Raw genomic sequence first — 21,615 nt, forward strand, 5'->3', positions numbered from 1 at the left:
ATATGGTCATACTTTCTGGTTCAAGTAAGAACTCGAGCTGCTGCATTTTGGACCAGCTGGAGTTTGTTTATTAAGTGTGCAGGGCAACCACCCAGTAGAGCATTTAAATAATCTAGCCTTAGGGTTATGAACGCATTAGTTACCTGTTCCGCATTTGTCAATGAAAGCCCATGTCATAATTTAGATAAATTTGTAAGATGGAAAAATGTGATTTCCCAAATGTTAGAAATGTAGAATTTAAATGAAAGACTGCTATCAAAGATCACACCCTCCTAACTGACGACGAAGACTTGGAAGAGCAGCCATCAAGAGTTAAGGATAGTACTAGGTTATTACATGCAGAGGTTTTTGTTCCAATAATGAAAGCCTTGTTTGTCAGAATTTTGTAGTAGGAAATTACTAGTCATAAAATTTTTATATCAACTATGCATTCCGTTAGTTTTGTGAATTGGTATGTTTCATCAGACTGCAAAGAAATATAGAGCTGAGTATCATCAGCATAACAGTGAAAACTAACACCATGTTTCCTAATGATATTCCCCAAGGGTAGCATGTACAGGAGGAAAAGCAACGGTCCTAGTTCTGAGCCTTGTGGAACACCATACTGAACTTGTTATCGATATGATACCTCTTCATTTACTGCTACAAATTGATGACGGTCAGATAAGTACTGTACCAAAAATAGCCACCGGGTGACCCCATACCATACTCTATTGAAATTTGTTTTGATGTGTTCTTTTCTTCTTTGGGATAATAATAATAATAAACAATAACTACATTTTAAATTCACAGAAGAAACTGTGAACATGATTGCGCATGCAGAACCTGCCAGGGTGTTGCTATGCTGTTGCTACAGTGTGTTTAACATGTTGCTATGTGGTATGACATTCCCAGTTTCTGTAAATGAAAAACAATTATAATCAAAGATTCCACAAGTTTTAAGAACTGAAAGTTAATTTCAGTGATCCTGTCAAGAATCAAGACCACCTAACCACTGAGATAACGGGTTTTGAGTGCTTGATTTCTGGAAATGAGCATGCTTCCCTGCTACACAGTATGCAAAAAGCAGTGAAAGTTTTCTGATCAGGAATCATGAAAGTTGTTCCTTGTGGTTAAATTGTACTTATTTAACAACACTTTAAGTAAACTGAGATGTTTTTTTGCAAAGACTTTCCATAATTTTCCATCATCACTTTAATAACTCAGAATGCTTTAAAAAGTTACAGCACACCTCGTGTCTGTAGCACACACGGTGTGCTTTTATATGTCCAATAGGCAGTGTTAATGGTTTGTGCCGATCACTAACCCTGCTCTTGAGCGATAGCAGCAGTTGCTCTTCCCTCAGCAGCTCCATGTTCTGAACATTCATCTAAACTTTCAAAAGACTAAAACATGGTTTAAGTCTTACCGAATGTCTTGAGACATTAATAACATGAAGTGATGTATGTGTTTTCTGCTAAAGTCTTCACAGAGCTGTGCGTTAAAAGTCGGTGAAAAGCTCACAAGTCATATTAGTTCCTGAACGCGCTCCAGTGGCCTCGTCTGACTCCATCTGGAAACAATAGTGCATATGAAGAACAAGAAAAAGCTCTGACTCAGCGTTAGCGAAGCCGGATCACGAGCGATCTACATATCTGCTTCCTACGGCCAAGAGAGAAAGACAACACAGCCTCTAATGTGATGGCAATATGACACGTGCCACGTTTAATAAGGACTGCCATTTATAACATATCCTCCGTCCACTCTTCAGAACAACATTCATTGTGGATGAGCGATTACATTCATCTACTGCTGTTGTACAACAAATGCAAATATTGTAAATGATGGAAGTAATTTGTGCGATGCAAAAACCCATATGTGAAATGCCGGAGCCTTTCATGTGCATTTCTCTTCATCAGACCAAAGACAGATTTAGAGTTCTTGGCAGTCGTGTGGATGCTAAAAACATCCCACGAAGAGAGCTGACTTCGTTAAATGCGACACTTCTTACAGTTCATTAAATTCATGCCCATTACTTTCATTTGCATTTTGTTTCCCTCGAAAATAATAAACCCCAAATACGAAACAGTACTGTGAAAGCACCATAAAACATACAAAAATACCAATTGTGCAACTATACCCAAAGAAGTTAAACAAATAAAAGCAATATAAGACAATATTACAGCAGAATATCATTCTGGTATATTTCAGTATTGTTAATAAATAAGAAAATTAATATCAATCATACAAAAGCACTAATTCATTGTCATGTTAATTTAAAACCTCTGTTATGTATCAGCTGCTCGGCTGCCATTAATATCAACATATAGCACCAAAAATGAATGTAGCTCTACTACATGCCGCCATATTCTTTCTGCTGCCACCATAAAACGCATTAAGCCAGTTTATGTGTTTCACATGAGATTATGAAGCATGTTCATGAAAAAACATAACACATGTCCATGTATTTTGCCACACGGAATCAGTCTAGTCTATATCCGGACGCAAAGCATTCTGATATTTTTTTGTTCCTGATCATTTGAAGTTGTGTGAAACACAATGAAAGGAGTCCTCACACCCTCACTGACACGGTATCCCCTCCATAGGGCTTTGTCGATGATGTCATTTCCTGCAGACACACTTGCAGTCTCGCCGTCATCAGCAGGCCGAGTCATTCTCCACTGAAGTCCCAGACAAACAAACCACTTTGAGTCCTTAATAATGTCTTTGTTCAGTACATGTTGAACACAGCACTAGAGCGGGCATCACTCTGCTCCTGCGAGGGCTCAGAAGGTCACGGTCAAACATCTAGAGCAGAAGTTCTCACGGGTTTGTGTGTGAGCAGGACTTGCAGCATTGCTTCCCATAGAACTTGTGGTTGCAAACGCCGTGCTGAGGCACCAGATAACACCAGTTGAAATGATCTTTACAGATCACATCTGCACAGGGAGACATAGATGTTACAATGTAGCTAAAGATAAAGATAAATGTCTTATTCAGCCTAATAATGAATTATATATACACACACACACACACACACACACACATATATATATATATAAACAGAATAGCCAATTCCATAGGTTTGTGTACATTTTGACTATTTCATTTTCTATTTGAACGACAAAGGAAAAGATTTTCCGACCAATCAGATGAAAGGGGCCGCCCAAATGTGTAAAAAGGAGATATCGAGCCAAACTTTGTTAAAGGGTTAGTTCACCCAAAAATGATCATCAATTACCCACCCTCGTTGTTTCAAACCCTTAAGACTTTAGTCCAGAGCAGTTTAGTCCACATTTTCTGAAGAGACTCGATCGCTTTAAATGAAAATATTTAATTTAGGCTTTTATTCACATACAAACATTAATATGTGAACATAAACATTGTTGCGGAAGCTCAAACGTGATTAACACGTGAGAATAAACCTCATTGGTTTATGAGGTTGGACATGCTTGAGCCTTAGTTTATCATATCTGATCTGTGCATTGATGAATGTTTTTATGTGAATAAAAGCCTAAATTTAATCTGTTCATCACATAAAGTGATCATGTCTCTTCAGAAAATTTGGTCTAAACCGCTCAATTCATATGGATTAGATTTACAATCTCTTTATGAACTTTTTTTTTGCATCAAATTGGTAGTTGTGTAGCTGTCAATGGAGGGACAGATAGTTCTTAGATTTCATCAAAAAGATCTTCATAAGTGTTTCAAAGATGAAAAGTGACGAAAGTCTTATAACGACATGAGGAGTAAATGATGACAGAACTGAAATATTTGGGTAAACTAAACAAAGCGACAGAAAACAAAAGTTGGGTTACACTTTATTTTAAGGTGACGTAGTTACATTGTACTTACGGTAATCAAATAAGAACCGAGTAATATTTATTAACTACATACTGTATACGTACAGTACTAGTACAGTAGTTGTGGTTAGGGTTATGGTTAGTTGCTTGTAATTATGCATACCTTACTGTTATTGCTATAGTAAATACATGTAGTGATTTATAACTACGTCACCTTAAAATAAAGTTACTACAAGTTGTCTTTTTTTTCACGTTCTTTCTTTCCAAATAAGAAATGCAATGGTCAAAACGTTCACAAACCCAGCATAAAGGGTTTTGGATACTATTATATTCCTTAATTAATATAATACATTTTTCAACAAATAAGACAACAAATATGTGCAAACGTGTTATTTATATACTATTATATATACTATTTATTAATATTGTAAATCAGCTTTCATTTGTAAATTTTCAGTTTTAAGTAATTTTATGTAGCCCACTCTAAAAAATGCTGGGTTGTTTCAACCCAAATTTGGGTCAAATATGGACAAACCCAGCCGTTGGGTTACATTTTTAAATTAAAAATATATTTTTACAGTCTATGGTTAAAAAAGACGGTTGGGTTTGTCCATATTTGACCCAAATTTGGGTTAAAACAACCCAGCACTTTTTAGAGAGTATGTTTGTCTTTTTTTTTTTTATTACATTTTTTTAATATGTTAGTTTTAGTCATTTTAGTACTTAAATAGCACTATATATATATATATATATATATATATATATATATATATATATATATATATATATATATTATATATATATATATATATATATATATATATATATATATATAGTATAATATCAGTAAATTAACATTTTTTAATCACATTAACTACAAAAAATATCCTGATATTAATAAATTATTATTATAATTTATTACTGACTTGCATAATAATATTATGCATAATAATACAAATGTTTTATTTTTTTAAACAACTTTTTCCTCAAAATATTTTTTTATTGCATAACTCAGATAATATCACAGCTCATGACAGACCTTTCTTCTCTGGCTGGGTGCAGAATGCAGTGTTACAGGCCTGGGACATCACTGGCTTCATCTGCAGGACACACCCAGAGGAGGGACGCCCATGAACGAGACACTGCACTGAGCGCACCTGAACCCCTCCACCACACGACACCGTACACTGCAGACAAACACAAAACACGGCATGCCAAGATCAAAATCAAGCATCCCACTCTTCCTGCTGAGCTCATGACGTGTGGCTGAAGACCTGCCTGAGACCACGGTGAGGAGTACCAGTCTGGCCTGCTGTGAGGAGAGAGGACGGGACAGTCTGGCAGGACGCAGGTTCTCTGGAGCTCCATGGAGGGTTTGGGCACATTCTGACACTTTTTGGGTGACAGTTCTCTATATTTTCCTGCCACATCCTTCTCTGCGCACTTCACGACACGCAGCTGAAGCCCCTTTCCACATGACACCGAACACTGCAGAGAGAAAGAGAGAATATCACAGGCCTCATTCAACCCAAACACACGTCTGTGCATTATAAAAGAGACGGAAGCAGAAACCGGTCCTTTTCCTTGTGTAAAAGAAGTGTGCTTAATTGTACTGAATGTGCACTTGTAGTGTATTTCAAATCTTACAAATATATATAGGCATTTTTTCATAAATATTATATAATATTAGATATATATATATAAAAATTTTAACTATAATATAATATTAATGAAAAATAAAAGGCCACTTAAATGAACTTAAAGAGTGTATACTTTTATGACATTTTTTTCTTAACACACTTAGCCTAAGTACATTAAAAAGTATTTAAAATTTAAAGTTTTACTTTAAAGTACATTTTAAATCATCCTTAAATCATTTTTGTTAACACTTTATTGTAATGTGTCCTTGTTACATGTTACATTTATTTACTATAGTAAAAACTTTAAATTAGGAATAATTACATGCAACTAAACCTAAACCAAACCCTAATCCTACCCTATCCCTATAGTAAGTACATGTAGTTGATTAATATTACTCAGTACTTAAATGTATAATTACACTATAGCAGAAACACATTAAAATGAAGTGTAACAAGTTACAGTGTGATTATACAATTATGATTATCAATTAACATGTACACTGTCAATATTTAGTTTATTTTTTTCACGGGCTTTTTGAGTTTTATGTTTTGTCATTTCACATACATTGGACAAATCAATTTGATAAACACAGTAAAGATATTTTAGTTTACTAAAATAAAAAAAAATATTTTTTTACTGATTATAAGGTTAGATTTAAGGTCAATAAAATTACTATATCACTATAAGTACATGTGATGTGTAACAAAGACACTGTAAAATAGGTTTACCCTTTAATAAATATACATTTTATATACATTTTCAACAATAAACATTAATTTGATTGCAATAAATATTCACTTAAGTTTCCGAAAACATTACGTTCAGTTAACACTAAGTAATCCTTTAAGTATATTGTTTCGTTTAAGTACCTTTCTTTTTTGATAAAGTTTGATAAAGTGTATTTTTTCCACAAGGGTTATCAGATGCTTTTACCCAAAGGGACTTAAAGTACTCATATTACAAAGACAATATATTTGGAGCAGAGCAGGGTTAAAGGAAAAGTTCACCCCAAAATGTTATGTCATAATTAATCAATATATCAGAAAACCAGACATGAGGGTGAGTAAATAATGAAAATGTCACTGAGTGAATTATTCCTTTAAATGTCTGCCTCATACTGGTAAAAAATAATGCATCACCCCTGGGGTTTGAACTCAAAACCATTTGGTTGCTACTTTAACTATAGGCTTTTTCACTACTCCACATCACCCCACTCCATCACAATGCAGTGCAAGTCTCCTGCTGAGGGTTTTACCGTTTGCCAGGTGGAGACGAACCACTGGGCCTTGCGTTGTTTGTGGCAGCGCTTGATCATGCAGGTCTCTTGGCTGCTGGGTTTGGGCAGAGCGGCACACAAAGCGTCCGGCAGCACGCGGGTGTAAGAACTGGAGTCACTGCTCACACACGCCACCGCTCTCTTCATCACTCCCTTGCCACATTTACGAGAACACTGGGAAATAGATTCACCCGTAATGTAAGACAATGTTCCTCAGTGAAGATTTAACTGTAGAATTAAAGGTGTTTTTTTATGTTCTGCTGGCCTGTGATGCAGCATTGCACAAAGTTAAAGTGTTCAGTTACGGATGCAATTGTCAAAATTCACAGCAAGCCATGTTGACCCTTATGAGGTAACCCACTTTTATGTTTTCAATTAGTCTACTGATATGAGTCTTTCATTTAAAACTCTGAAACTCCAACCCGATCTCACGGCAATTCGTACGAATTTTATGAGGTGGCTAATTCGTACCAATTCATACGACCTCACTCGTACGAATTTGTAAGTTTTTTGCTAAATCGTACATATTTTACGATTTGCCAAAATCGTATGAATTCACACGAATGACCTACCCCTGACCCCGCCCCTAAACCTACCCATCACGTGGGTTTAGACAAATCGTACAAATTCGTATGAGTGAGGTCGTACAAATTCGTACGAATTAGCCACCTTTTAATCACTCGTACAAATTCGTACGAATTGGTCGTGAGATAGCGTTGGAAACTCTGAAAAGGTGTTAATTTATTAATTTGTAAAACTTTTAAATGAGGGAAAACCAACAACTTATTGAAGCTGAAATAGTAGAGCATGGGGATAGCAATGCCAAAATCATGGGTCCGATTCTTAGCAAAATTCACATGCATGATCTTAAAAAAAAAAAAAATTCTTCTAATAAAAGCATCTGCAAAATGCATAAATGTGTATACCTTCAGAGTGGCAGGGCAGGGGTAGTGTGTATAGAAAAATCCAAAGAATAAATGATAATATAAGACTTTATTAAGAGACTAATAAAAACCAAGAAGAGACCCCCCCAAGAAGGCGCACCCTTGCACTGTAACCATAATCCAGCCTAAGAGGGAGAGAGGGGGCTCTGTAGGAGGATGAGTAGCAGGCAGTGGAAGACACCAAGGAGACGATGGCCAGAGGAGACGGTGGTGGGAGGAGCCAGGGCGGAGACAGGAGGAGCAGGAGGATGACCCAGAGCCATGACAGGATGAAGGTCCATGGAGGAGCCGATGGAGGGAGGAGCCATAGTCGAGCCTTGATAGACAGGCTGGGCAGAACCAGGGAGATGACTGACTGAGGTGGAGACTGTGAAGGTGGAGACCCAGGCAGAGCCGAAGACCTAGGGTGACACAGGGCCACGGTGGAGCTGCAGGCGGGCATGACCAATGTGGAGGCATGGGATTGGCAGACCAGGGCAGAAACAGTGGGAGTGATGACAATGGTGGAAAGGCAAGGAAGAGCCCGCCGGAGCCAGAGGGGTGGAGGGTCGAGGTGCAACTACTGACTTGGAAGTCTGAGGCGGAGCCAGAGTGACAATGGACCAAGGTGGAGCCAGAGGGACGAGGGAGCCTGGGAGCCAAGGGAAGGCAGTCCACAAGGGAGCGTCGAAACCAAGGCGGAGCCGACAGGCCGGAGGGCCGAGGTGGAGTCTGGGGCCCAGAGGCCAGAGGTGGAGATGAGGGATCCACAGGCCAAGGTGGAGCTGATGACCGAGAAGCCCCGGAAGACGAAGACTTGGTGTTGGACAAAGAAGACAACTTGGAACTGGCCATATCCAGCGATGAGTAAGACGACTTGGAACTGGATGGGAACAGTTGTGACTGAAGACCAGAGATTACCTCATCTAGCTTATAAAATAACAGTTCCGCTGAGACCCAGCATTGTGTACGCACCTAAGGCTTGGGAGTGTGGGCGGGGCTCCAATTCATTCCCTCAAACTCCACTAAAATGCCCTCTGTGATGCACGTTGTTGACGGCTTGCACACCTGTACAGACTTCGTGTTGGGCTCGGGTTCTGGGACGAAAACGGCTGGCTTGTCTTCGTGGTGGGCTCAGCTTCAATTCAGCGGTGGGCTCTGGCTCCGTTGCAAATGGGTCTGGCGTTTTCCTTGTCAGCGAGGCTGATGGGAAAAGGTGTCACACTGCACCAGCATCCACTCAACATACTCAGTCCTCTTTAATCCTCAAGGGAGTGATCCCTCTGTCCCAGCAGGAGGAGGTGGACAGCGGGGATTTCCATGTTAATATTCGCCGATAAATATTGTCTTTTGGGTCTTGTGTTCTGTCAGGGGTTGCGTGTATGGTAAAATCCAAATATGACGCGTGACGCAGATCGAGATTATTGAGAACGATAATACGAGACTGTAATAAATACACCGTAGAAATAGTCACACAACTACAAGAAAAAATCCTAGGTTAACCAGTATTTCTGACAACTCAAAAATATCTTCGGGTCAAAATGACCCTGAAAATAATAGGTTTTATTTGAAGAAAATGTTTTAATATTTCACACAATATTTACCATTAGCTTAGCTATTTTTTTGTTATGTAGAGCATTTGTCACTTTAAATAAGAAGATTTTTGCCTATATGATGCATGATGCAATGTTGATTGCCACAGAGTTGTGTGAGTGATCACTAACCTGAGACCAGGGTCCAGTGCTCCAGACCGGTGGGCATGTGTGTGTGTTGCAGTTCTGTCTGCGAGCCAGCGGTGGTTGTGCACACCGGTCATCAGTCACTGTGTCCACCTGATCAGGGCCTGTTTTCTGAAGACAGCGCACCTGTCTGATCTGCTCTCCAGACCCACAGCTGCGACTGCACACACCCCAGTCCTCCACACTCCAGCTGTGGTACACAACAGCACACACAAGATCTTTTTATAAGGTCTTTACATCTAGAAAGAGTTCTTGGTCGATACAAAGAATCACTAATATTTATCACATGTGCGGAGTTCAACCCAAGCTTTCCCAGAGCATTCCTTTCCCACTGAGGCAAAGGCAATTAAGTACTAGTGTACTGCATAATACATGCTGCTCAGTTATACTGAATATTGTATATGGCTCACTTACGATTAAAAAATAACATGCCAAATCATACACATTATGAAAAAAGTAGTGTGGATTTAAATAGGCAACAGTTCTTCTAACCCTAATTGATGGAGTGTGTAGCTTTTCATTTCTCAAACAACCATGGCCATATTCCAGGATGACAAAGTCCAGATTCATCAGGCTCAGATTGTGAAAGAAAGGTTGTGAGGAGCATAAAGAATCATTTTCACACATGAATTGGCACCTATGAAGTCCAGACCTTACATTCACTGAAAGTCTTTGGGATGTGCTGGAGGAGACTTCACAGAGTGCTGGACTCTTGCATTACCAATACAAGATCTCAAGATCCCAAAAATTAAAGCACCTCTTAATGGAAATAACATCACAACATTTATTTCCATCAAATGGTGATAATGCAAGAGTCAAGCACTCTGTAAAGTCTACTCCAGCACATCCCAAATTATAGTTTTTATCCCTAGTTATATTATAGTTAATTATAGTTTAATTCACAATAACAGAACTGGCCAAAAAGAAGATGATAAAAACTGCGGTTCATTCCATCACATTAAAAATAAAAGGTTGAGTGCATTGCGTTGTGGGATACGGTATTATGTACGTAGAGAAATATAGAGTGGTAGTATGCTATTCTGAACGTATACCCATTGAATGTGGCTACAGTGTCCTTTCCCACAAGCCTCAGCTCTGGTTAGGCGAGTTGTAACACTGAGACACCTTGATTATCAAGAGCGGATGGTTTGTTGACTTTCAGCAAAACCAACCAGTCAAAACATCAGCTCATCAGTTGTCCCCGAATTCCCCAAACAACCTCAAATCCCCCGTCCTAAACGTTATTTCTCATAGCAGAGCGCGTCATCTGACTGGAATGCTGCAACAGCTCTGATGAACGTAATTGCTCCAGTGACCCGATCTGCTTTCATCTTAAAAGAGCACTGGAGATGTTCAACACGGTATGACATCCTCAGTTTCTGCTCTTTAAAATACATATGATATTTATATGGTGGAATCAGACATTTGACCTACTTTAAAAGGTAAATTTGGCAATGCCTTGGCCGGACGGTTCTAGTAATTAAAGGAACTTAATAATATATCATAGGGAATATTGTGCCTCTGTTGCCATAAACCTGCTTGTGTGAATTTATTAATTATGAGCTGGATTAAACATTCACACAGCTATGATTTCACCAGGGTTCAGCTTTCACCGTTTGCGACCACTTCAGCCGTAATGCATACGGTACAGTTGGCACTCTTTGGGGAAAGTCGTCTGGCAAAGGAGACTTTAATTATTTGTCCCATAAATATGACCGAACAGGGACATTATATTACATTATTGCCTTATATCATCATATAAGTTTGAATAGGATAAACCCCTTGAGATGAACCATCTCATTTTCGATGGGGTCCTAGAATATCTATCAGTTTTATTCTACGTTATGAACAACGTTATTTCAAAACATCACAGAAGGACAGATGCTCTGTGTGGAGGAAGACGACATTAAGCTTCTACCTCGAGCCACAGTGATGTCAGGCTCTAAATGTGAACCTCCACCTATTTCCATGATGTAATGGCTTCTCCATGACACTTCTGGCACTGAGGACATAAGATCAAATAATGTAGCACCCTAAAATACTTCATAAGTGTGTCTGTGCATGCTGTCTACATAAAGGTGATGACATACAACTGACTACTTATGTAATAGCAGTGTATGTATCTGAAGTCAGTGAGACAAACATTTATATCACAATATTCTCAAATTTTTGGTTAACTTGATTGTGACAACGTGACCATATCGATTTTTGGATGATGACAGAATTTTAAAGTCGGCATGAAATCAAAATTGACCCTATTTACTTTGTTAACGGATATTACTAGTCTTGTGGTGAACAATTAATCCGTGCAAGTTAATACACGGAAAAAATTGTTTGCCGAAGTTATCTTTAATCAAAGTTTGAAAAGTTACTTCCGGGTCTGGAATGGTTCTTTTTCTGATGACATAGGTTTGACCGCTTGGGTTGCTTAAACGCTTAACCACTCCCCTCAAACCGTTACTCTGCTATGGGCGAGAGATGGAGAGGAGGAGCGCTGAAGTAAAACCCTGCCTTCTGTTCAATATTCCGTTTCACTCGGAAATGCGTCACACAACACTTGAGAAAAGTCGTTTGCAACTTCCGGTTCACTCGGACTTTAAATCAGGGAATGTCATTCATTAGATACAAAAGTTCATTAAACTTAAAGGGAAGGTTCCTAACTTTAGTTAGTGTGTAATGTTGCTGTTTGAGCATAAACAACATCGGCAAAGTTACAAAGTTCAAAGCAAAGGGAGATATTTTATTTTAAAGAAATCGTTTTTTAAGAGGACTACAACAAACGGCAGGTAGGGACTACACAACATTTCTCCCGGGTTAGTGACATCACTAACCCTAGAATTTACATAAACCCCGCCCCCTGGAACGCGATTTAAAGATTATCAAGACAGAATATTATAATCAATGACTAGAAGATAGTTAACTCCACATCAGCCGCATAAATTGTTCACCTAACCATTCAGAAATGTCCTGTTGCTTCTACATTTTCAACTTTCTACTTCTTGAGTTTCTCCATCATTGTCTGACTCCGGTTTGAACATAAAAGGCTAAAAGATTTTGAAATTTTCAATGCATGTGTGTGTGAGGTAAAAGGACACAAGCTGTTGTAGCTCCGCCCCCTGTGCCGGGAGCAGCAGCTCATTTGCATTTAAAGGGACAGACACAAAAACTATGCGTTTTTGCTAACTCTCAAAAAGTGAGAACTTTAACATGCTATATACAAATATCTGTGGAGTATTTTGTGCTAAAACTTGACATACACACTCTGGGGACATCAAATACTTATTTTACATAATTGTGAAAGGGGCATTATACCACCCCTTTAAGTGAAGTTCAAATTAATTTTCCAAGTATACTTTGTGTTATATATACTAAAATCAAAGTTCTACCTATACTTGTATGCATACTTTTTAAATATTATTGGGACTAAATTTGGCATATTTTTTGTTTATAAAAGTATACTACTGTACAAAAAAGAGGTTTAACAATAGAAAACAGTACTAAATGAGTTTACATCAAGTTTTAAACTTACAAGTTGTCACAACCCCTGCTTGAGACTGTTTCATGTTTCTGTTTTGTTCCTGTTTAGCGTGTAAGTTTGTAGTTTTCTCTGTGTATCCCAGGTGTATCTTGTCATGCTTGTTTGCCCTTTTATCCCTGTCTGTTTTTAAGACCATGTGTTTCCCTTGTTCAGGGTCTAGTGTCATCCCGTCAGTTTCTTGGTGTGTTTCAGTTCTGTTCCGGGTTTATAGGTTTCCCTGTTTTGAGCATTTGACCTGTTCCTCGTGTTTTGTTCTTTACACCATAAATTAAATGCATAGTAGCTAATCTACATCTCTGGCTAAACCAACAGCCTCAGTTCTAGCCCCAGGTTGTGTTTAATGTATAGCGTATATGCGTGTCCTTCATGTCAACAGTGCGATTGTGTGCCGAGTCTGCAAGGTTTTTAACCTTGGCCTCTCGTAAACCCAAAGAGTTCAAGCCAAACAAACAGGAGATCAGATAAACGTGAGGCAATAAATGGTGTTTACAGAGGCCAGTTAATGAGGTAGAAAAACACGGACACACAGAGAAGACCCCCAGTAAAACATAATTTTAACAGTACTGCTCAATCTTGCCTGAAACACCTGTTGGAGAAGTGACATCATGATGGAATAGACAGCAAATATTGGCAGCGCTGTGTTCATGGACAGCCAAGCGTCTCCCAACCCCCAGAACCTACTCTATGAGAGTATGTGAGCGCAAATGTGTTTAGCCACACACACACACACGCACGCACGCACGCACGCACGCACGCACGCACGCACGCACGCACGCACACACACACAAACACACAGTTGTGTTACAAATATGCACTCATGCTCAAAGTACATGCTGCATTTTCAGTGTTGCCTCAAGGGGTCTCCTGTGAAAATGAAGTGCGCTTAATTGTATTGAATGTGTACTAGTTGTGTACTTCTTACAAGTATATATATATTTTAAAAACTGTATTAGCAAATTATAAAAGGTCACTTAAGTGTACTTAAAAAGAGAACAATTTCATGACTGTTTCATAACACACTTAAGTGCACCTTTAAAAATAACACTTTTGTAATAATGTCAAATTAAAAGGTTTACTTTAAAATACATTTTAAATCATTGTGTAATAATTTTTTCGTCGTGCTTTAAAAAAGTACACTTATTTTGATGTGTAGACTAACATATATATATATATATACATATATTTTCTTTTTTCTTTTTCTTCTTCTTTTTATACATACAAGTTTCAACAGAAAGGATGTTTACATACAACATCAGCCAGTCACTATACACCGAAATAGTAACCTAAAAATGATAACATCTAAATTAACTAGTTTTATTCAAGTAAAAATTATTTACCATCACTGTACAAACCTAAATACATTAATATATACCAACAACATTCATTTTTATTGGTTAAATCAGGTAGAAATGGCTCTTTAAGGAGATAATTGCAGGTTTCAATTCAAATGTATTAGACATTCATACTGGTTTTGGATGTCTTCACTTCATGTTCTCTCACTCAGGGCAAAACGCCCAGGAAGACTCAATGTTTGGACGGATTGGTTTACAGGACCAAGTCAGCACTTTCTGGGAAGACTGACATAAGAGGACACTAGAGCTCTGACAACCGGTTTTATCAGATGCACCCAGAGATAGACCAGTCGACTTAATTGGCTCAAGCACTATCTTACAAACACCCAACACTGCTTTCTATGGAAGCACTAAGAAAGCCAAGCATTATAATGTTTTTTCTTTCTCGTTTTCTTGTGATCTTGACATAACACATTTTTTTTTCTTGTGATCTCGACTTAATAAATAGCTGTTTTATCATGATCTTGAGTATCGACATAAACACCTAACCCCGTTGACAGATTAATAAAGTTCTCAACGAAGTTTAATAGCACGTATACTCAGCAACAGATGTCAACAAACACCACTAAATGTGAACATGACCAGACAAAAACTGACGACAAATTAACTAATAATGACGTGACCATAGCAACTAAAGAGTGGTGGGAAATCAAACAAAGGAAGGCATGAACTGAAGAAATACTAAAAGTAAAATACACAAACAGAGAATAAATAAAGCAGTAATTGATGTCATCAAATCATGTCGAAAATAACACAACGGGTAAATAAAAGATTAACTCTGAAAACAGAACAGAAATATAAAGTTGTACAAAACAAAATGAAAAATAATTAGTTGTATTATTATTCATTATTTTATTATTATATAAAAATATAATTGATCATGAGAAAACTATTTTGTTATGTTGAGATCACGAGAAAATAAACACTAGTGTCAAGATCACGAGAAAATAAGCTGATATCACAAAAAAAAGAAAAAAGAAAAAAAAAGAAAACATGGCCCCTTAGGCCTTCCGTAGCTCTCTGATGAACGACAACTGAAGAAATGTGAAAGATGCTTTATCATGCACTGCCAGGATGCTATAGGGCAGCGGTACTCAAGTTCAGAGGCCTTCAACTTGATGTAACATATATTCTGTTATGTTCTGTTCTGTTTTTGTTTTCACTCTCTTTGCTCTGTTCCAGTTTGCCTGTGATCATAATTAGTTAACTTGGTTACTCATTCACTCTCTAGTTTGTTGCTATGGTTAATCATTGATTATTAGATTCTGTTCACCTGTGTTCATCTAGTTGCCTGGTTCCTGTTGTCAGTTCTAGTTAAACGTGTTGGTCTGGTTTGTGTTATCTCCTATGTATTCCTGTATTCGGAATGAATTTTGATCGTCTAATAAATACTATTTGAGTATTTCTCCTACATTGTGCATGACCAGCATAAATGTGACACAAATGGACTAACCGGCCATCCAGCTGGTCTATTAAGAACAAAATCAGGGCACACTAAAGGACCACACGAGAGACTTACATTTGGCATGCCTTACGGACTTTACACCAGCCTCAACGAGCAATCCAAGGCACGCCTACCCGGTGTTGGTCCTTGAGAGACATTTGCCGAGTTTGTGGAGTGGGTGCTGGTGAACTGCGGGTCTGCATTCACCATGTGTATCGAGAAGGACGTCACACATTCCCTGTCCACATTCCCGTCATTGAGGGTGAGCTGCAGCTGGCCTCTGCAAATATTTATGAGGATATGGAAGAGGATGTTTCCTTGGTTCTCCCGTCCCTGCTATCTTTCCAGAAATCCCACCTAGCCACCCTCTCCACATAGTCTTCCAAAGCCAGCCAGTCCATCGGCTCTGCCTCGGCTGGTTCCCGTCAGGTCCTCAGCTCCTCCCTGGTTTACTCCACTATGCTGCGTGGAGGCGCCTCGGGTCTTCCGGTTACCAGTCAAGTCCACACAGTCCAACTAGTCAAGAGGATCCGCTGACTCTGCCTCCAGCATCCGAGCACATCACTCCACCTCGGCTTGTTGACCTGTCAGCTCCACCTTGGCTCATCCCTCCCTTTGGCTCCACCTGGGACTATCGTCCTTACGGCTCCACTGGGCTCCCTAGTCCCTCCGGCTATGCTATTGAATATATCTCTTCACAATTTGAATAAATGTTTTGTTTTTCATGCTGCTAAGGGGACCATGGACCACTTAAACACTGGAAAGTACCCAAAACCCTCACCCGCAGTACTTAACAGAACATTCAACCCATTATCCAACATTAAAACTAAATTATTTCTGTTTGCGACCCATTTGACAAGAATGCGACCCGAACTAGACCCGCATTAAAATGCAGATATCTGTCTCCTGAAACTCTGCTGTCTATATGTGACTGTTGGTCCTCTTAACAGTGCAAAAAATACAACTTTTATTCAAATTGTGAATAGATTATATACAGAAACTGAGCAAATAGCAATCCCTATAAAAAAATATCAGTAATCACTGAAGCTTTCAATTACTTCAATTCAGCGTGACTATATATATTTCTCAATGCTGCAAAATGTTGTAAATATAAATCTTTGACATCTTTAGAGCATTAAGAAAAATATGCACAGGATCGTTGTAAGCCGCTGCCAATCAGTGTGTACCGAATTGAGTCGAAATAGTCTTAGCTATTGTCCCAGCAGTCAACTCATGTCAATTGATTCAATATTAACGGTTCGCCCAGGTGCAAGACTCTGCCTCAAAGTGTCAACTGCATTAAAATGATGCAAACATAAAGTCACTCTAAATACTTAAGTGAAAATAATAATAAAAATACATTCATATTTAGCATGACGCTGGCCACAAAATGAATGGCGACAGGCTGGCTGTTGATTGCCCCTGCCACAGGGTATTATGGGTGTTGCCAGTTGCTAAGGTTTTTAGAGTGTTTTTTTGGAGCATTGCTATGAAGATTTTAGGGTGGTTGCCAACTGGAGCTTGCACTTTTCATCCTTTGTCAATGATTTCATAAATAGGAGAAGCTGTCTGAGAGCGAGGTCTGTCTCTAAAAGCCATCAACACTTGCTGATATGTTGTTCGATACTTTCGCTGACAGTAGAGCAGTGCGTCCATCATCACCAACGAGTTACTGAAAACACGGGCAGGACAGATCCGTTCTCCAGCTGTCGGAGACAAGTGCATATAGATCTGTAATGTGTGTGTGTGTGTGTGTGTGTGTGTGTGTGTAACGTAGCAAGACAGGTCGCTAGTCTAAACACATTTAATATCTAAGATGATCCAACCAAGACTGCATAGTACAATTACATTTAGCATACCTTTTTGAAACACAACTTTTGTAACCCAGTGACTCATTTAAGTCATCAAAAAGATTGATGCAAACTAAACGTTAATTTATTGTTGAGTCAAAATATTAGTTTTTTGGGTGTAGCCCTAGTATTTTTATGCTCAAAAGGTTCATAACAAGGTTGTAAAAATGGCAAACCTCATAAAAATTTTATAGAAAAAATAAATGTTTGATTATCAACATTTTCCAAAGGTTCGCTGATTATTTGATGAAAAACACCTATTCATGTAATGGGCTCAAAACGGGCAGGATTACATGTCTGTCGTGCTGTGAGCGGGCAGTGATGTGTCCTGCATTAGCCCGTTTCCTCTGAGCTTTAACGTGTCACTCTTCCACTGGCTTAAAGCTGGTCCAGTCTGGTTCTCCTCAGTCCCAGGAGAACAAAACCCTCACAGTAATCCCGCAGAAAGCGCTCTCATCCTTCGAAACCCCTCGCTTTTCAGCAGTAGGTTAAGCATGAACGTCACCCTCAGCATGAGAGTGTTTCTCCAGCGTCTCCTGAAGACCTATGAGCTCACTGCATATTCAATATCCTCCATCATAAATCAGCGCATTAGCCATATTACTGTACATGTCGAGACAGAGATGGATATTTCTAATTTGCATTGTGTCAGCTCAAATAATTCTGTCAGAACAAGTTGTTGCACACTCATGTGGAATAAATAATAACAGTTCTGACATCTGAATCTCAAACATCACGAAAAACCATAGAAGCGACAACAACAAACAACAACAAACCTACAGAATGCTCCACAGCCTCTCACGTGTCTCCGGTGATCAACATCACAGTCTTGTTTCAGAGCTGTTTCTTGGATCTGCCCGTCATGAATGTCATATCCAATGACCTTCTTGTGTTAGACTATGACTGTCCAGATTTGGTCCTGATTGCGGGGTCAGGGTTATGAGGTCAGTTTTGTCACTGTCCCAGGAATAGATGAACGGTGATGCCAACATCTGAGTAATGTATGGTACACCCTGGACAGGAACCCAGACATGCCAGTTGTTCAATGTGACCCTTCACCCCATGGCTCAAACGTCCTACCGCACCCAGACCGAGCTGCCAGAAACCCATCAGTGGGCTAATTTATCTGAACAATGTTTACTAGGCAATGCCTTTCTTTGTCAGACATCAAATCAGCTTTGAGTTCATGCGAACATGATGGATGAAGTGTGTTCTCACACGGGACTGGGGAAATGACCTGTTTGTTTCAATCACTAAACTCAAGAGCTGGAGAGACTCGTAGGTTCATGGGATGCAGGTTCTGCTCTAGGTTAATGTGTTAAAGTGCAGCTTTATGTCTAATGTTTCTCTTTATTACTGCAAAAGCTGGAACCTTTTACCAATGGAAATTCACTGTGAGTGAAGAAACAAATTTGTAATATTTGTAAGGCCAAAGTAAACCAGGGGACGACACCACAAACAAGTCGTTCGGAACAACAAACCTAATTAGAGACTACTAGTGTTGTTAAAAATATAGATATTTTGATATCGATGCTGAAATATCTGAAACGGTTCCAATACACCTTTTCTGCTGTATCTTCAGTGCTATGCATACGTTTAGACACCCATGCTAAAGATGCCTAAAAAGAGGAATCCCTTGGCCTTTGGAACTAAAATAGCCAGACATCACCACATACACCTTCACCATACCTGGAGATTGGCATGGTTTTATTTCAGTTTGCCTAATAGCTGGTTTGATTTGCATTGAGAGATGATCTTATGGAAAGTACCCCATGCCGATCTCTAGGTATGGTGAAGGGTATGTGATGATGTGGGGCTATTTTAATCCCAAAGGCCAAGGGAACTTTATCGGGATGCATAGTATCCTGGATCCATGAAATAACTGGCCTTTAAAAATACAAATCTGCCTGCCTCTATGGGAATTTAACATAGGGGTGTCCTGACTTATGCACCCTGTATTTTATTGAAGAACAGTTATTTATTTACGATACATTATTCATTCACAAAGAAAACTGGTGTCCTTAAAGGCTGGAGTTTTCCTAATTTTTTTAATTAAGGCATTAAGATCAATTTCCGAAAGATGCCAACTTTAGCATGGGTGTCTAAACTTATGCATAGCACTGTATACACTGATATCAGCCGCAAGTTCTCTCTCTTTCTTCTCTCTGACGGCGAAGACACACATCCGCCTCCTCTCACTCACTCGTCTCATTCGCTACGGTTAAATAGTGCTTGTATTGCACATAATTTGACTAATTTCAGCAGGTTTCACGCTCACACTAAAAGCGTGCACACATATAGCCGCCTCTCAAACAGCTTGTAAATCGCAAATACACAAAATTAGTTCAAATACACAGAATTATGTAAAATGCTTGGTAAGTATTCAGTTTAACACAATCAGTTTTGGAACATAAATAGGTAAGAAATATATCGTATATTGTATAATAGTTTATACCATAGTCTGGGTGAATACTCGATTCTGATTGGCTGCAGGGTGTCCGTTAAAAAGTGATAGAGGACACCTAAATAAACCGTCAGGCGTAACCAAGGAAACCAAGTTATTGTTTGTAACTTGTAACTTTAGATTTCGATTGTAAAACTAATTAAAATATAAACTAATGTTTTAAAAATGTTTTATTTGGCAAGTGCATGGTATAAGCGGGTTAATGCCCTTCGAGGTGTCCATTGTCAGGTTTTAATGGACTTCGGCGGAGGCAACCGTCCTCCGCTGCGCGTCGGCCGGTTCACACCTCGCCGTCGTCCATTAAAACCTGACAATGGACACCTCGTCGGGCATTAACCCTTACATATTGGATGTACATAACCTCTTAAAGTGACAGCAGTCTAATATTCCTGCTGCGGTCTGTCATGTTAATCAAAGAACAACAGACAAAGAAAATGACTCTCTGCTTGACTGAATAACTTTAATTGTAAGCAAAGTCTTTAATTTCTACAAAGACGACTATCCAGAGTTATTTTACATTTGATTACTTTAATTTCTGTTAAGTATACAGTAGAATATACTGTACCCACCTCAAAAGCCATGTTTATTTAATATCTCTCTTTATTCTGCTGCATTAATTTGTGCTCTTAATTTATTTATTTGTTCTTATTTTATTACTGACTTTTTACTTGTTTTTTTTTAATGAAAATAAAATTTTGTATTGAAGAAATGTAGATTTTAGTTTAATGTGTATATGTTGTCAATTCTCAGAAAGAAAATCGGAATGGCAAAAATCGGTATTGGCGGGTCACACTTTCAAAACAATCGGAATCGGCCAAGAAAAAATTGTAATCGGTGCATTTAATTAAAAAAAATAATAATTTAAAGGGATAGTTCACCCAATGAACATTGTGTGAAGTTGTTCCAAACCTCCATGAGTTTCTTCTGCTGAACACAAAAGAAGATATTTTGAAGAATCTTGGTAACCATACAGTTTTAGCAATTGATTTCTGTATTAGAAGAAGAAGAAAAAAATACTATGGTAGTCAATGGCTACCGTCAACTGTCTAAAGTGCAGGATAATTGTTCTTAAAGAGACAAATATATTCTTTTGTGTTCAACTGAAGAAACACATTTATACAGGTTTGGAACAACTTGAGGGTAAGAAAATTATGACAGAATTTAAATTTTTAGGTGAACTATCCCTTAAAGGCCATCTTGCAGGGTTTTTTTCTCTTCAAAATTAATATATAACCTTGTATGAAAATACCATATGAAAAGTAAATGCAGGATTTAAAATCGTTTTGCAAGACATAAGGGCACAAATTTAGTAGAAAACGTGACCGTTTCCTTGACCGTGTTGAAAAACCGCTTTTTTTCACCATCGCGTCATATTACGTCACATGAGGTAGTCGTTTGCCGCCGGGCTCTGCGTTGTGCGTTCGCTCAGTGCAGAGTAGGTTGGTATTTAGTTGGAGCGGTCGTGATTCAGTGTGTTTTCGGTGGTTATTGTATTTCAATTAATCATCGTCGTGGTCAGAGGTGTAGTGGTAAAAAAAAGAGGTGGGTAAACTTTAAATTCTGGTGAACCACGACGTGGTCACCCGGTAAGGTGGGCCACTGCCTA

General features: G+C 38.7%; 1 protein-coding gene across 1 annotated transcript in view; it reads right to left on the minus strand.

The window, feature by feature from the left end:
• Window positions 1-1,674: 1,674 nt before the first annotated feature.
• adamts16 (ADAM metallopeptidase with thrombospondin type 1 motif, 16) overlaps window positions 1,675-21,615 on the minus strand; it is a 99,424-nt gene continuing 79,483 nt past the window's right edge. Inside the window, exons 19-23 of the mRNA XM_079624959.1 lie at window positions 9,347-9,551; window positions 6,679-6,873; window positions 5,061-5,270; window positions 4,822-4,969; window positions 1,675-2,918 (exon numbers count right to left, since the gene is read on the minus strand). Of these exons, the coding sequence (XP_079481085.1) occupies window positions 2,803-2,918; window positions 4,822-4,969; window positions 5,061-5,270; window positions 6,679-6,873; window positions 9,347-9,551 (874 nt within the window). The 3' untranslated portion in view covers window positions 1,675-2,802. The remainder of the gene's footprint in view (window positions 2,919-4,821; window positions 4,970-5,060; window positions 5,271-6,678; window positions 6,874-9,346; window positions 9,552-21,615) is intronic.

Source organism: Phoxinus phoxinus, assembly GCF_949152265.1.
Source record: "Phoxinus phoxinus genome assembly, chromosome: 10".
Taxonomy (NCBI): domain Eukaryota; kingdom Metazoa; phylum Chordata; class Actinopteri; order Cypriniformes; family Leuciscidae; genus Phoxinus; species Phoxinus phoxinus.